The following is a 17511-nucleotide window of genomic DNA, read 5'->3' as shown; positions in this document are numbered from 1 at the left end:
GAAAACATCACGTTCTTTATGTTGGTTGGTTTAGACGAGTGATCTCCAGGATGAATGAGGGCAGAGGCCCGTTTCATGGAGACTGTTTAAGTGTAAACCTGGATTAAAAGCCACATTTGAACACCTTCATCAGAGGCTGTGACCATGTTGAAGGACTGATGCTGACGTGCTCTGACACTCATTAGCATAGAAAACAAAGTGGTGAAAGCACAGAGCCCTGAGGAGCTCCACTGGACGGTCTGTTCACAGAACATTTAATTATTTCACTTTTATTTACATGCAAAACAGCCTCAGAGAGAACAGCTGTTTCAGAGCTGCCAGCTTTATTGGAAAGATGAACTGAAATCCTAAAATAGTCCAATTCATGACAAACTGACACGGTGAAATGTTGCAGGATTCAAATGTGTCGATGGATGAACTCTTTCAGTATAAGATGCAATAATACAAAACACATGAAGGTGAGGAGGAATTCATTTAAAGTAAGTGTGATTTAAAGAGGACTGATTCTTTCCTGGTCAGGCTGAAGCTTTCACCGTCTGACCTCTGTAAACAAACCGAAACACGTTCAGTGTTTAGTTTTACCAATTAGGTTTCATGAATCACCATCTGAGAACGTCTCCGATGTGGGCGCCACTCACAGGGATCACTTCCTGTAGAAGGGTCACATGACCTGTTAAACCCAGAGAGCTTCGTGTGACCTCTGACCCTGATCACCAGCGTCAGGGTCAGTGAAGGTGAGATACCGTGTGACAGGAGGAGGAACTATAAAGTTTTATTTGTACGAACACGTAGAACAGATGAAGTCAGAACGAAGCAGGTGGAGCTCAGTCAGGGTGGAGGTGCAGACAGGTGAGCTGAAGGGGAGGAGCCAGTCTGGTCAGGAACTCTCTGTCTCCTCGAGTGAACCTCCTCACCTCTGAAACACACACACACACGACTCTGAAGGTTGCAGTCAGGGTGGTGAGGGTGGTGTGTGAGGGTGGGGTTACCTTCTGGTCTCTGGTTGGTGTGTTTCCTGCAGGTGAGGCTGAGCGGCCGAATCATGACATCACTGCTGCACAGACACAACAGGAAGTGGAGGAGGAAGTCGTCAGCGTCCCCGTCACACACCTGAGACAGACACAGAGGTTATGTCTCTGCAGACTCACGGCTCGGCCCTGTGGAAACGTCCTGCAGGACGCCTGTTTCTCTCTGTGGTGGCCCCCCCACAGCGTCCCCACCGTGCTTCACTGTGTGGACGCTGTTCTTTGGGTTGTAGCTGCATCTTCTTCTCGTTTCACCTCCTCTGACCACAGGACGTTTCAGTCTGCAGGGTCTTTTAACACAGCTCCACCTGTGGGTGGAGGGGCCCTGTGGGTTCTCCTGGTGTGACCCGAGTCCTAAATGCCTCTCGCTGTCCTGCCCCTCCCCTGTGGTCTCCACCCTCCATGTGGGAGGTGTGGCGTTCACAGTCAGCCCTGATTACCCTCAGAACTACACCACCTGCTGCTTCATCAGGTCGAGTGGGTGGAGTCAGGGGCACGACCTGAGTCTCGCTGAAACACACGGCTGTAAGGCCCCTCCCTCCTGTTCACGTGAGCCCAGCGTGGGTCCGTCACACCTACAGACTTTTAAAGGTGGAAGTGGCCACGCCCCCAAACCAGTTCAGCAGTAAGGTGTGAGCAGACGGAGCTGTTACCAGGATGCAAACAGGATGTGCCCTTTCACAGTTAAAGCCTCATCTTAAATTTTAAAGACAAAATAAAGTTTAAAGACGACGATGAGCACATGACTCACCTGTGACAGGTTAACATATACACCTGACAGGTGCTACTGACCTGGCTCTGCCCACGAGGGAAGACTCTGATGTGACCTCTGACCCTGAGTGCTCTCTGAAGCCCCTCCCACTGAGCATCAGCCAATCCCAGCAGAGCAGGAACCAGAGCAGCTGAGAACCAGACGTGAGCCTCACCTGTCCCGTCATCGATCACCAGCCTGATCGAAGAGCAGAGCCACATGGTTTGATCATGTGACTGTCACCTGACTCATCCAGGTGATTAACACGTATCAGCAGGTGAGCTCAACAGGAAGCTGCTCTTACTTTGCTTTGGACTGAAACACTGACGAGGTCGAGTGACACTGAGAGCTGCTGCAGCCCTGAGAGAGAGAGAGCAACAGGTAAACACACACACCTGAAATCGTGAGCAGTTTCCTCCAAAACGACACTTTACTTACTGCACCAACACTAACACGCCACCAACACGCTAACAACACATGAAGCACTCTGAGTACTTTCACTGCACCCGAGAAACTGACACTAAACACATCCTGTACACACTGTGTGTATTTTATGCAGTACCTGTGTGTACACGCTGCCACACAGCGAGCAGCTCCACTGCAGTTGCAGGAACAGGAAACACACCACGTGACCTTTGACCTGTCCCACAGCGCACCTCTGCTTGCTGCTCAGAGCCCACTCACCCAGGTGCATGATGGGAGCAGGAGGAGGAGGCTGGGCCGAGCTGATAGAAACCAAACAAACAAATAAACAACAGCACGACAAACACGTGAACCAGACTTTACCTGTAAACTTACCTGGTGTCTCCCAGGGAGACCACAGTTATGGAGCTGACAGGTAAGTACGTGCAGTACACACTTCCTGTCCTGAAACACACACACAGGTAAACCGCACAGGTACGTAACCATGGGCGTGACTTTGTATTGAACATTGGGGGGTCAAGATCTCTGTCTAAATAAATAAATCTGGCTACATTCCAGATGATCAAACAACTATTTTGCTGGTAACACCTGAAACCAGTAAAGAAAACCAGCAGCCTATTGATGCAAGATGATCCAGAACTTTATTGGGGCTGACATTGTTGGAAATGAGTCCAAATAAAGAGTCCAAACTTTTATAAGCCTGTCTATGTGTGTCTCACCTGGACAGCCTCCTCTGGAAACCAGACAACAGCAGAGTGTTACCCGGCAACAGGCCAGGTGGGTAGGGGGTGTGGCTTAAGTCCAGGTACACCTGCAGACTCCTCCCAGCTTGGTCACAAAGAGTGAGACGCACACCTGCACACACACATTCAGCTAACAGTCAGACCTGAGACTCAGACCTGAAGCACTGATGCCTGCAGTTCCTCTAGTGTCCAGCAGAGGCAGCAGTGAGTCGCCCCCATAGACCCCCATGTTACAACTTCACAGCAGAAAAGCCTGATACACAAACCACCTGTGTGTTTGTACCTGAGTGTGTGTGTCCAGAGTGGGCGGTCCTGTTGTTCACACTGATCCTTTCAGACACCACACCCTGAAAACACACCAGCTCTGAGCTGAGACACACACACACACACAAACACACACACACACACACACACACACACACACACCAGTAAGAGTTTAAAGCAGGCTGCAGCTGCAGTTCCTCGGATGGCCACAGGGGGCGACTCAGTGAGGGACGAGCAGTTTACCTGCAGTCTAAGACCTCTGAGACGGACAAGACTGTGGGTGGGACGGCCTGAAAACACAGAGAATAGAGATGGGAAATGTGACGTCATTCAGGGGTAAAACCGCAAAGGATTGTGGGAACGAGTGGCAAGCGGTACTAGCGCACGCAGGCTTTCACACGAAAACAGTCACACAGTAATAAAAAGAAACACAAAAATGGCAAGAAGCTGCTGTATTATTAACTGTGTTGTATTATTAAGTCTTCTGTTGTAGTTATTACGTAATTTATCACAACATGATTGATGATGTAGGTTACAAATAAGTCTTATATTGATTTGAATTGAATTCGTTGCTATGCTGCTTTGTTCACTGTGGCTTTGCGGGCTAATCTTTGTTGTGTTTTGTAGGAAAACCAGAAACAAAATGCAGGAATGTGATCCAGACTGGGCGCCTCTATCAGCCTGGGTCACACCGAGTTTAAAGCTGCTACCACAGCCAGATCTGATTGGTTAAGAGAGAGAGCGAGATCGAAACAGCCACGAAACGTCCGCATATATGTGCCCAAGGGTTGTACTGAAGCAAGCAAGTGATGAATAACTGTTTTCCAGTTTGTTGTTAGCAAAGTTTTTTTTCTTTGCATTGTTGATTTGTTTTTCAGGAAGCAGCTAATAAAGCTGATGGATTTTTACAATGTTGCCTCTTTCTTGTAAGATTCTATAATAGAATGAAACAATGATGCCAGTTATAAATAAAGACAATAAATTGAATGAATTACGAAACACTCATTTTATTTATATTAGATCTGAAAATGTTGTGTAACACTACAACCTGAAACGACAAACAGATTGTGTTGGCCTGTACAGGAGATAAAATATTTAACAACAGCTAAATAAACGGTAAATGGCCCCCAAAGTGCTGGAAATGCTAGCGCTTAATGCAGTGTTTTGATTTTGTTGCCACTTGTACCCACAATGCAATGCGTGAAAGTCACATGGTCTGTCAATCTCTAAAAAAAAAGTTTAAGGGTCCTGGAGGAAGACGGGGAGCAAACCGAGTGTTACCTGTCTGCAGGTGGGCAGCAGCAGTGGGCGTGTCAGAGTGTGGAATCTCCAACCACGTCTGACTTGTAGGGTCGACTCAGCGTGGAGATCCACCCCACTGCGCTCAGAAACTCCACAGCCAATCAGAACACTGGGATCCTGATTGACAGACACATGGGCCAATCAGCTGCAAGGATTCAGGTCAGATCAACGCCCCACAAACAGGAATGGTGGGAGTCATCTGCATAGCAGTAAAAATGTAAGCTGTGTTTTGATGATGCTGCCTAAGGGAAGCATGTAAACAGAACTGGTCCAAGCACTGAACCCTGTGGAACTCCATAATTAACCTCAGTGTGTGAACAACTACAGTTAAAGCTGAAAAACGTGTTCATGTGTACTAATATCAGAGAGCAGAGACTGATGAGGCCAACCTCTGACCACGCCCCTTAGTGACATCATCAAAGCTGGGTTGATACCTGAGTGTTAGCGGCGATGAGTCTGTAGAAACATCCAGGCTGGAGGACAGGAAACCACCGCGTACACACACCTGAGAACACCAGCACCACCTGCACACACACACACACACACACACACACACACACACACACACACGTAACTGTGTATCCAGGTGAGCTCAGGTAAACACACACAGGTGCGTCTCTCACCTGTCTCTCCTGCTTTTGTTCACTTTCTTTCTCTGTCATTGGCTCATTCTTTGGGTCCCGCCTCCAGCTGACCACTGGACCAATCACAGCAGCTTTCACTGAGAAGCACAGTCTCAGCCCTGCCTCCTGATCCTCTGCCTCCGCCCCTGTATTCCTCCAGGACACACCCTCCTTCTGCTCCACCCTGATCACCATGGAGACACAGGGCCAGGGGTTGCCGGAGTTGGCTTCTTCTTCTTCTCTTCTCCTCCTCTTACTCCCAGCAGTCTCTTCTTCTTCTTCTACTGTCTGCTTCCTGGCAGTGACATCCCCTCCTGGCTCCTCCCCCTTGTGTCTCAGGTGTGTCTCCATGGCAACAGATGGACTCAGGATGTGCAGGTGGTCCAGAGAGAACTGCAGGTAAACCCTGTGAATTGAACCCAGCTTTATTTAACTCATAATGTTTACAACCAGGAAGGAAGCTCACACCCTGAACCAATCAGACGCCCTCCTACATCACAGAATGGACCAATGAGCAGTCAGCATGCTGCAGGTTGTGTGTGTGTGTGTACCTGCAGTGTTTGTGTGTGATGAACCTGTCCTGGTCCAGGTGTTGGTAGGAGGGGAAATCTGATTGGAGGAATCTCTCTGTCACCATGGTGAACTGCACCACACCCACCAGACAACCTGCAGCACACACACACACACACACACACACATTAAAGAATAAAGCTGTGTGTCCCTGTGTGTGTGTCTGTGTGCGTGCATTGTACCGATCCAGGCGCTGTTAAAGACCGCCCTCTGCGCTCCCTCCTCCTCCTCGCTGCTCTCCGTCAGCACGCAGGCTGCAGCTCCCGCGGCGTCTCTGAGCTGCATCGAGTGTTTGAACTCAGACGTCTGTGACGGCAGCTCCAGCACGCCGACCAGCAGCAGGGGGCGCTGCCTGACACACAAACCGGCAAAAACCATTGGTACGTAATCACACGACTTCATGTGGGAGCTGCTGTCACCTTACCTGACAGCGTCTCCACCCCGAGGCTCGGAGGACAGAGTCCTGCAAGACCAGGACAGGAACCCGTTGATCTGGGCGGAGGTCAGGTTGGAGCCATCAGGGGGCAGCAGAGAGCTCAGAGGGGCCGAAGACCAGCAGCCAGTCTGCAGGGACTCCAGGAGCTCCGACACACCGAGGTACTGCCGGACCGCCGAGGACACGCTGTACTGCAGGGACACAGAGCACACTGAGCATGCTCCACACTCACCTGTAAGGAAGACAGGTGAGAGTGGGACCTACCTGCGTCACAGGACAGGTGTGAGGCTCGTCCAGCATCTCAGCGTAGATGTCTCTGCGTCCTCGTCCTCCAGCTCTGCTCAGAGTCTCCATCAGCCTCCAGGACAGCAAGCACACACACTGCTGCCTCCACACACCTTGGACCAGACTGAGGACCAAGACCAGAACCAGGACCAGGAAACAAGCCAGAGCCAGCGGAGGACAGGAGGACAAAGGTTAGGCTCTGCTGTCTCTGACTGTGGACAGGTGGTGGTGGGTGGAGCCTCACCTGTGTGCCAGCTGCGAGCTTAGGTGACAGGTCCACAGGTAATCGGACACATCTGTGTTTCTCTGCAGCAGTAACCGTGGTAACGCCCCATCTCCCGGGCAGCGGTTGTCGGGTGGCGAGCCTCCCGCCCTGCTGAAGGCCGTCACCCTCAGGCTGGAGCGCAGGCAGGTGCAAAGCATGCTGGGAGGGAAGTCCGGGCAGGGCCGGTACAGGAAGTGGGCGTGATGCAACTGCAGGAGGAGGAACCATCAAACTTTATTAGTCGTGGCTGCCACGAACACAAACGGGCATGATGATGTCACATCATGTGACTCACCTCCACTCTGTCTCCCGCCCTCAGCTTCCTCTTCGCCGCCGGCTGATAGGCCACGCACAGACCCACCTTCCCATCCAGCACGTAGAGCCCCGCCCCCTCACTCACAACCTCAGTCACCGTGCCCTATCACAGCAGAGGAGGCTGAGTAATCAGCACACAGGTACAAACCTGTGGTAGCCAATCAGAGCTCACAGCACTCTCACCTGGTAGCTGATGACTTTGGATTGCTTTATCCTCACAGCTGATTGGTCCAGCTCCACCTCCTCATGCTCCGCCTCCTCGCAGTCGTCCTCAGCAGGCTGTGACAGCAGGGACTCAGAGTGTGTGTGTTCCTGTGTGTGTTCCTGTGTGTGCGTGTAGTCGGCGTGCAGCTCGGAGCGCTTCGTCACACACAGGATGTTGTTTCCTCTCCAGCCTCGTAGCGCACACACACGTAGAGCTGTCACACACACGCTCTGCCCGACACACACACACGCTGGATCCAGCTGAGCCGGCTGCTGTCCTGCACACACACACACACACACTGAGCTTCATCATCCCTCCTCACCATCATCATCCTCAGAGAGCTGGTACCTGTACGAGCACGGGCAGCGAGCGCGACTCATCCGTCAGCGTGAAGCAAAAGAAGGTCGTTCCTGCCACGGCCAGCAGAGGGCAGACTGAGCCCACCTCTCCGAACACGCTCAGCCGCTGACCTTTGACCCTGGAGCACACACACACACATCTGTCACACACACTGCTCAGAAACTCCGCTGCAGTTCAGAGGTCATGTGACCCACCTGTGCCTCAGCAGCCTGCCGGCCTCTCCGACTCCCACCGCTCCGCTTAGCTCCACCCTTCCAGGAGCAGCAGCCAATCCCTGCTCAGCACCAGGACACAACAGGACAGGGGAGCCAATCAGCTCCAAGAAGCCTGCGGCCTCTTCCTGGCCCGATGCATTGTGGGGGATGTAGTTCCAGTGAGGGAGGAAAACGGGACGATCGAGCCACAGGGGCGAGAGAGACAGGCACTGGATGAGGGAGAGAGAGACGCGGGTGAGAGAGTGGCGGAGTGTGTCCTGGGTGGATGCTGGAAGCCTGTACTGATGATGACAGCTTCATCAGCTCTGATCTGCAGTGATGCCGTTTGTTTTATAGCTGCAGTAGATCAGATTAGATCAGATCAGATCAGATCAGATCAGATCAGATCAGATTAGATTAGATTAGATTAGATTAGATTAGATTAGATTAGATTAGATCAGATCAGATCAGATCAGATTAGATTAGATTAGATTAGATTAGATCAGATCAGATCAGATTAGATCAGATGAAACTTTATTGATCCCTCGGCTGCGTTCCTCCAGGAAATTCGGTTTCCAACAGCCCAGCACCGACAGAAGTTACAGAAGGTGAGCAGAAATATACACATATACAAATACAGAGTATAGAAAAGGGAAGAATAGAATAAATAGCAATAAGAACACAAGGGAATTGCACATTTCAAGTACTGTGAGTCATTAATCCGTGCGGTGATGCTAGGACCACACTGAGCCTGCTGCAGCTGTCTGACTGTAATCTGTCAGGTTACTGCAGGTGATGCTATCTGTATACTTTATGTGAGGAGGAGGCTCCACATCTTTATAAAGCTCTGCTGTCATCACGTCTGTGCCAGCACAGTTACTCACTTGCTGACAGACTCTGTCTTTACATCCTTACTTATCGATCAGCTAAGTGAATCCATATAAACACAGCTCACATTTAACAAGTCCTGATGTTTCTGAGTTACAGAAATGAAAGTCAGCTGTTGAGCTTGTTTGCTTGTTTCATGCTGATGTAAACATCAGCAGAGAAGCGTGTGATGACCAGACTCTATCAGCACTTGTGTCCCTGCACAGAGAATGAGCTGAATTAAAGAGGAATTCGATTTCATTCACGTTGCACATGAACACCTGCAGTTTGTTGTGACCTCGTTACCATCAGTTCTGACCAGATCCGGTTTAGTGACGCTGCTGTGAAGAAGCTCCTGAGAACTAACCAGCTGATGGACCATGGGTTAAGGTTAGGCTCCTCCCCCTCTGACTCACCTCACACATGACGCTGCCGCTGGCGTCCGTCAGCCTGTACTCTCCGTCAGGGCCTTCTCTCAGACAGCCAATCAGCAGCAGGTTGACCCTCGGCAGCGCCCTCTGACCCGGCACGGCGAGCTCCGCCTCCCTGGCCCAGGCTCTCTGCTGATTGGTGCTCCAGGACAGGTTGCTGACGCAGGCCAGGTGCTGCTGGGAGACGAGCTGGGAGACGGACAGCAGCCTGCGGACAGACGGGAGGACAGCGGTAAGGCCAGGTCACGTGACCTGCTACAGCGATGATGTCAGCGGGCGTTACCTGTAGCTGACAGGTAAGCTGTGGGCCACACACATCTGCTGCTGGATCGCCTGCACCGCACACATGCTCAGATCGAAGAGGCTGAGGTCACCGTGGTTACCTGGGAAAACAAAGTTTAAAGGGTAAACACAAACATAAACAACTGAAGCCCCGCCCACTGAGAACACCTGAAGTGGACACCAGAGCTGGTGTGTCAACAGGTGGGACCACCTGAGGAAGCAGCTGCTCTTCATCCTCACACTCTTAGTCCTCCCTGTTCCTCACTGACAGTCGGTCACCTTCATGGCTCTGACCTTTGAACCACACTCACATCTACACACTGGACTGCTCTGATGACACCTGTGAGGGCAGGTGAGCCCTGCTTTCACTGTTTAAATAATGGTTTAAATAGTATTTGGTTTCATAAGTGAACATCGTCATTAAGGATTTAAAGTACAGCTGATTTATCAGCCAGCTGTTTCAAACAAACAGGAACTCACCTGTCTGCGAGGGGGCGGAGCTACACACCACAGGACTCAGGTGTTCAGAGATGGAGGTGAAGATGTTCTTTAACCACAGGGACTCCTAAAGAAACAAAGCAGCAGGTCGGAGGTCACAATAATAAATGTAGAACAGGCTCACATCCTTATATTCTCTTTTCTGTGTGGATTTCTGCTATAGAATTAGCTCGAAACAGCGATCGGCTGCTGCTCTGCCTACGTCATGACGCAGACAGTCTACGTACGCAGGGCTGTGCGTGTACGTAGACTGTTATTTATCGCTCAGTTCGGGCAAACAGGGTCAGACTGGGACTCACCGCCTCGGTGCTGGGCTTGACCCGGTCCAGGAGCTCCTGCAGGGGGTCCATGTCTTCGCTCCGGGTGCCGGTTTCTCCCCCTGCTGACAAACTCCCGCTCACGGCTTTCAAACAGCTTCCGGTCCTCCTCCTGTTGATGTCCTCCCTCTGACCGTCGCCCCCGTGTTCCCGCCTCTTACCGTTCATAAAGCCGCCATGATGCCCTACCGTCCTACTTTGTTTACTTTTGTTCTGTATTTTAAACAAAGCATCAAACTTATTAAACTGACTAGTCTCTGCTCACGCAGGATCTCTACTGCGCATGTGCGGAACAACTTTTCCCTACCCTGCATTTCACAATAAAAGCCCTTCACGTTCACATACACTCAGTGGTCTCCTACCTCCTTTCCTAAGCACTTTTCCTTGTTAGAAACGTTGTGAGGTGGAGGAAATGCGTTTAGGAGATGTGATAAGAACTCAGGAAAGGAAACAGCTGTGTTTGAACTACAAGTCGATCACGTGACTCCAGCCCAGCGTGTTCTCAGCCTGATTAGTGCAGGTGAAGAACATGCTTTTATTATGAAGGGGTCAGACTTCCTGCTGAGGCTCAGGGTCATGTGACTGACAGCACCTTATGCAGCTCACCTGACGCCACAAGGTGTTTCCTTTTCAGGAGGATGACACCGTGCGAACCTCGGGAATCTCAAACAAAAACACATTTCTGTCAAGTGGAAACTTTAAAATAAAATAATATAATATATATATATATATATATAATTTTATTTTTTGAGCTTGCAGAGCATAGATGCAGATCAAACTGAAGGTTTGTCGCTGTTTTTTGTTCACTTTTTATCCAGGCTGCAGGTGTCTCAGTGGAAAAATAGAGCGTGGCTGAGCGCACCTGTGCAGACCAGTGATACAGTTTAAGATCAGAGAATTGTAACCCCCTCTTTCATATGGCAGGTACAACAAGCCAAGTCTTCATCTAGGACCTTTGTTATTCCAAATTAACCAATTAAAGATATCGTTTAACTTCTGAAAGGATTCTTTTGGAGGAGGCAGAGGACGTGACTCAATATAAAAACTTTGCATAACCTTTCATCCTTGTTCAGGAATAGGACGGAGGAGGATTTTGAATCATTTATAGCCAGAAAATCGTCTAAATAGCTCCATTTGTAGCATTAATTTTGCAACTTGGCTAACAGACAGCCAGTCTAGGGTCTAGGGCCAATCTCTGCTCTCGATCTCCTAACTGGAAACCAAATAGTACAGCTCTCATTGTAAGTGTCATCACCAGAGGTTCCATAGTCAGAATAAATAGCATTGGAGATAACGGGCACCCCTGATGAGTGGAACGCTCCAATGTGACGGGTTAAGTTGAACCCATCTGAGAAAATGATTTCCAAATCCATATCTTGGGAGAAGGTTAAATAAATCTGACCAGTCTATTCTGTCCGAGGCCTGACGAGCGTCCAGTGATAATAAAGCTGCATCGTTAGCATCACATCTCTCATGAATTATATGAGAACCCTTCTTATATTGTGAAACCCTTGATGCTTTGGTACAAAGTGAATCAAATGTGGGATCCAAGGCTCTGATCTTCATGCTAAACATTTAAAGTATTTTAGTGTCAACCCCCGTCAGACTCTAAATGATGAGTGTTCTGCAGGTTTAGCAGGTTTCTCAGTACTCACTGCCTGTCTCACAGTGGGTGGAGAGCCTCCGTGTGATATGCTTCTACATACATGTTAAAAAGTGGAATTATTCTTTCTTCTGGGAAGGTTTTGTAAAGTCAGAAAGCCATCTGGCCCAGGTGCCTTACCACACAGCAAATCCAACATGTCCAAATGAAGACTGTCAGATTTGATTTCAGCTCTTTTAAAGTCTCTTTATAAGTTAATTTAACTCTTATTGGAGAGTTGGAACATTAACTCTGACTTAGTGTTGAATACCAAATCTGTCTGGAGTTGATCGTTCAACACTTATTCATGCTAACTAGGTGTTAAGAGTTTATATACTAACCCCCACAGAGGATTTTAGTTTAACTACATCAGAGTTATCTTCTAATTCATTCTGTGAATTTTACTGTTCTGAATTTCTAGAAATTCCTTTGGAAATAAACATTATTGCAAAGAGGACTGCATCAGCTGAGGCAACATGGTGTCCTGTGAGCTCAATTTCCTTTTAATCAGAAAAGGTCAGACACAACAAAAGCCAAGCAAAGCATCAAACAAAGGAAAAATAAAGACAAGTCAAATGTCCAGCCAAAGGATTTATGGGAGACTCCATCAGGGATGGACCGAGTCAACCGGCATTTCACCTCTGAGAAAGATATATAACAGAATAGCTTTAGTTTGAGTTTGAACTTATACAAAACGCAGCAATATATTAAAAAACACAGTTTTATTGATTATAAAATACACTCTATTGGAGTCATGTCGGTGTGGGCAGAAATCCAAATGTAGGATATGGGACATAAAACACGGTGCCATCTCTAGACTCCATAGTCCCACAGGAGCTCCTCTCCAACCGCAATGTCCCTCAGGGCGATGAACAGCACACTCTCCCGAGGACCAGCAGGGAAGTTCATGGTGAACCTTTGTGGCTTCACGTTTGGATTCCTTTGGCAATGGTTCATGTGCCTTCTATAGGAGTCCTTGTGCAGGTGGCAGGCACAGGGGGACGCAGTGGCATCAGCCCTGTGGCACTCGTCCCTATAGAAGAAGAGAGACCCTGACTGCCGCCTCTGATTCCCTGCAGCTTTGGTGATGCACGTCCCATGGTAGTCGCAGACGACGTCTCCTTTGTTGAAGGGCATCAGGGCGATGACACCTGTGAGCAAACAGGAAGTCATCATAAGCTCTTTAGAAATGTTGACTTGCTGTCAAACGAGGGTGTGGTCCAAACGATAGGTGCATTTACCTTTGCCCTTTTCCTCCCCGAAGTCCTTCAAAGCCAGGCCAATCCATTTCTGCTCTGAAATTGAGAACATGAGGGACGGGCTGTCCTGGATCCTGGGCTGTGGAGCACCCCAGGCCCGTAGGACGGCATCAACAGTGGGCTTGTTGGTGCTCCAGGTCTCCTTATCTAATGCCGTCTGTACTCTTGCACGCTGAGGGGCGTTGCCTCTTCTGGCACACCCTGTCCCAGAGCGAGGCGTGAGGAATACTGCAAATCAACCATCTGAGTCAATCATATATATTTGAACCTCTGTGATGTGAAGTATTGCTGAGCTATGTGTATATATTAGAGCTGTAAATAATGGAGGCAGAGCGTCCATTAGCATGACGGGCTTACCGAGGATGTGCTGAACTCTCTGCTTAAGCTGAAGCTCCCTCCACCTTTTGTAGTGGGCTCGGTAGTGTGGAAAACCAGCCTGTACACACCGGCGTTTTGAAGGTGGCTCTCCATTTAGGGTTACTGGGAAGGTCCGCTGGAAGGCATCCCATTCTCTGAGTGGTAGGCGCTTTGTGGAAATGGACCTACACAGAATGAGAGAGAAACCACCAATAGTTTGGATGTGGAAACTTGTAACGCAGGTTTTCTTGTGGTAACATAAAAACAAAAAGCATACCTGGCCTGTCCCGAGGTTTCTACTCCTCCTGCTGAGTGTGATGCTGACCCAGCCGCAGGATCCTCAGTGTCGCTGCGCAGGTATCTAACCAAATTAGAAAGGTGAAGCAGTTCTACATCCACCAACAAACGCAGCAACACATGTGTCTGAGTGCTATGACCACACTGGCAAAGTTTTGCCAGTATGGATCCAGTGGTGTGCAGCACTCACCTGGCCCTCAGGCGCCATACATCTCCTCCTGGGTTGGTCAGAGGGACCCCACCTTCTCCCAGGAAGAACCTGCCCCCGTCGTCACTGCCAGCTCTTTGGTTTTGTAAGCACACTGGGCGGATGTTCTTAAAGTAGCACTCCAACAGCTGCAGAGACAAGAGCCATCAATGACAACTATAAATCACCTCCCAGGGTCCACACAGAGCAGGAAGAGAGTCGCTGCTGAGAACAAAGGACTTACTTCTTCTTCCTGGATGGTCATCCTCAAGCTTGCCCTTCGCTCCATCCAGTCCTGCACCTGTGGGTGTGGGACAAAGTGTTGGAGCTCAGGGTGATGCACACTTCCATCAACTATCACTTATAATTTACTGTTTTTGTTGGCGGCGCTTACAGAAAGTTCCTGAACAGCACCTGCTGTCAGTCCGTGCTGTAACATCAGGATGGCCTCGCAGTACTGCCTGAACGTTGTCATGGCAACGCTGGGGATGCAATCACCGCCTGCAAGCTTTTGGTGGAAATACTCGATGTCCTTTTTGGCCACGGCGAGGATTTCCTTCTTATCAGAGCTGTTGCAAAGGTGACAGTAAGACAGTGTTCAAAGTGCGTATGTGTCCTGCAGTATGTGTGAGCCAGAGTGGCAACAAGCTCATCAGACCTCTGTGTTGGGAAGGTTTGGGGAGTGTCTGTGATGATAAAGCCACGACTCTGAAGACGACTGCAGAGTTTGGTGCAAGATGTTGCATCCTTGCAAAACTCCTGCAGCTCCGAGACGCTCCAGAGTCGACCTTCCCTGGAAAACAGCTTCTGGGAGGCTTTAGCTCTGGAAGCTTCTTGCTCCCTCTCCTGTGCTGTGCCGTCTTTCAGGCACACTCTGCTCAGGTGATTCCAAATGGACAGCTGGGGCTTGTTGCACAGCAGGCAGTACACAATGTTTTTCTCCATGTTGTTTGGACTGCAAATACAAAGAGAGAGACAAACTCTGCACATCACTTTATAGCACCAGTAGCGTGTCTCGGTATGATGCAAAGCTAGCTATGTCGCTACACTGGACACCGAGCAGTACCTACTTTAAAACTGAACCTTTGTTGATCCTCTGCTGTTTCTCTGCTGTTGATCCTCTGCTGTTTCTCCAACAAAATGCCAGTGGGACCTTACAGTCCCACTGGCATTAGCACACAGGGCGAGGGTGAGACGGGCCTTCATGGGCTTGTGGCCTGGCATCTTTATTTCCTCCGCGGTGATGTACGTACGCCGCGGCATCTTTTTCCAGAAGAGGCCAGTCTCGTCACAGTTGAATACCTGCTGGGGGATGTAGCCTTCTTGATTTATAAGTTCCTCAAATTTTTTAACAAATTCTTCGGCAGCCTTGTGATTGGAACTTGCTGCCTCGCCGTGACGCACAACGGAGTGGTTGCCAGTCCTCTTCTTGAACCGATAAAACCACCCATGCGATGCCCTGAACTCTGGGGAGGTTAGGGGTGCCTCCTGCGAGGACGTCGATGCCGTTGGCTGCTCATTGGAAGCTGCCTTACTTACTAAATCATTATAAATTGAGGACGCCTTCTCGCAAATGACAGTCTCTGTGAGGGTATTGCCCTCCCTTGTCTTTAATCCAAACAAGGAGAAGCCTTTCCATCTCGTCGTGTATGGGGGTCCTCCTTTTGGACATGATGGTGGTGCCCTTTGAAGGTTTACCTGCTTTCATGACTTATTTTTGTTTTATAATTGTTCCTATGGTCGAAGTGCAAGTACGGAAGCCAAGGGGTTGTCACATGATTCGGAAGGCATTGTGGGCATTGAGCTGTTCCCGAAACATCTTAACCTGGTTCGGGAACAGCACCATGCAGGACAGACGAGCTCTACAGAGGGTTGTGCGGTCAGCTGAGCGCACCATCCGCTCCGAGCTCCCTGACCTGCACTCAATCTACAGCAGGCGGTGCTGGACCAAGGCCAGGAAGATGGTGAAGGACCTCAGCCATCCCAACAACAGACTGTTCTCTCTGCTGAGGTCAGGAAAGCGATTCCGCTCCCTGAAGACCAACACAGAGAGACTGAGGAGGAGCTTCTTCCCGCAGGCGATACGGTCTCTCAATCACACCACCACACAGTACTGACCCACACATATGGTTCTTACACACACACTGGACTTTCTGGACTTTGTTTTCACTTCATCACTTAAATCACTGCTGCTGTTATTGTGTATATATTTATTTATACTTCTTGTGTATTTTGTTCATACATTCTTATATAGTTCTATATTGTGTATTTTGTTGTACAGTTATTTTATTTTCAATTTAATTTATATATTTTATCTTATTCTTTCCCAGTGTGTTGTACAGTTATTTCATTTTTAACCTTAATTTATATTTTATTCCTTCCTAGTTAAATTTACCCTTTTTAATTTTTCATATTTATTTCCTATCTTATTCATAGCCTTTTCCTTTTTGTTTTCTTTCGGTCACGAGCAGTTGTCCAAGCATTTCACTACATATCGTACTGTGTATAACTGTGTACGTGACAAATAAAATTTGAATTTGATTTGAAGGCTCAGCCAATCAGAGCCAGCGGATTTCGTTACGCGGGCATTTTGCCGTAACACGGGCAGAAGTATTGCCGTTCAGTGCCTTCGTAACTTGAACTTTTCGTAAGTCGGGGCTCCACTGTATTCTGCATTAGCCAAGTCGCTAGCATTAGCATCCATCAACCTGCAGCCTAAAGCCACAGTGTATACACAATGACCCGCATCCTTTACCGAGATGTGCGAATGACCGAACAACAGCCTGTACTGTGAGGTGCGCCGTGCACGGTCATTGTAATTCGTGTTTACTAACCTGAGGCAGTGAAGCTGCTGTCAGCCTGGGTAACAAGTAGACGAAAACACAATAATCTTCTGTAAACCGTGAACACAAACGACACACATGCTGTGCTGGGGTTAGCTTCACAACAGGAAGTTCTTTCTGTGAAATTCTTCTTCTGCGCCCCAAAACACTGCTCGGTACCACCATCGCGCTCTGCGCCCTCTAGTGTCCGGATGTAGAATTGCATTTAATGCCTGAAACTCACAATCCAACAGGTTTCTGCAACGTTTTTAAATCACTGTAACGTTTGAACCGTTCGCTCAATTGAAACTAATCCAATTGTTTCTGAAAGCAGAGACTCTGCGCTTTCTCTGCATTTAACTTTAGCGTGAATATGCATGTACACTTTGTTCACCTGATAGAAAAAGTCACATATAAAATTACCCGATACTTGAAAAAACACCAAAGTTAGCAGGTTTACTCTCGCTGTAGTTTCTCCGTAGCGTTACATTCACCTGGAAGTATGTCGGTTCTCAGTCATCCAGCTCAGCATAGTGTAAGGAGCTGCTGATGGAGAGTCCCACATTTAGCCATATGGGAGAGTCCCCAAGAGGGTCATGGACCCCTAATCATCCTCTACCTAATCATATGAACCGAGGTGTGAAGATAACAAAGCCAGCAGGCAGGGTGGCACCTTTGTCTCTCATGCACGAAGAGAGACGCCTCTGAAAAGGCCTCCAGGCCTCTTTAAGTGCAGTCACACCTTACAAAAAGGGATCTTAAAACTGGATTATAGATGTTCAACGATGGTC

The 17511-nt window shown here is 49.0% G+C and overlaps 1 protein-coding gene and 1 pseudogene across 2 annotated transcripts; both read right to left on the bottom strand.

Moving 5' to 3' along the window:
• Positions 1 to 237: 237 nt before the first annotated feature.
• Positions 238 to 10451, bottom strand: LOC308395900 (CST complex subunit CTC1-like; annotated as a pseudogene). Its single transcript, XR_013974756.1, has 25 exons — positions 10139 to 10451; positions 9822 to 9906; positions 9343 to 9442; positions 9045 to 9267; positions 7762 to 7991; positions 7556 to 7685; positions 7186 to 7484; positions 6983 to 7105; positions 6667 to 6896; positions 6402 to 6546; positions 6126 to 6328; positions 5884 to 6053; positions 5683 to 5797; positions 5132 to 5537; positions 4943 to 5032; positions 4488 to 4625; positions 3450 to 3496; positions 3226 to 3311; positions 2919 to 3054; positions 2575 to 2643; positions 2339 to 2501; positions 2081 to 2136; positions 1818 to 1974; positions 990 to 1110; positions 238 to 916 (listed from the first exon to the last, which is right to left on the bottom strand). The product of XR_013974756.1 is annotated as a CST complex subunit CTC1-like (transcript).
• Positions 10452 to 10943: 492 nt separating this feature from the next.
• LOC308396415 (uncharacterized protein) lies at positions 10944 to 15000 on the bottom strand. Its single transcript, XM_080881692.1, has 9 exons — positions 14969 to 15000; positions 14557 to 14853; positions 14293 to 14467; positions 14143 to 14199; positions 13902 to 14047; positions 13692 to 13775; positions 13415 to 13599; positions 13040 to 13285; positions 10944 to 12949 (listed from the first exon to the last, which is right to left on the bottom strand). The coding sequence occupies exons 2-9, from the start codon at positions 14841 to 14843 to the stop codon at positions 12612 to 12614; spliced, it is 1518 nt and encodes a 505-aa protein (XP_080737818.1). The 5' UTR covers positions 14844 to 14853; positions 14969 to 15000; the 3' UTR covers positions 10944 to 12611.
• Positions 15001 to 17511: the final 2511 nt, after the last annotated feature.

This window comes from Rhamphochromis sp. 'chilingali' (assembly GCF_963969265.1).
Source record: "Rhamphochromis sp. 'chilingali' genome assembly, chromosome: 1".
Lineage (NCBI taxonomy): Eukaryota > Metazoa > Chordata > Actinopteri > Cichliformes > Cichlidae > Rhamphochromis > Rhamphochromis sp. 'chilingali'.
Note: the sequence above shows the minus strand (reverse complement) of the source record. Positions and strands in the feature narration are given on the sequence as shown.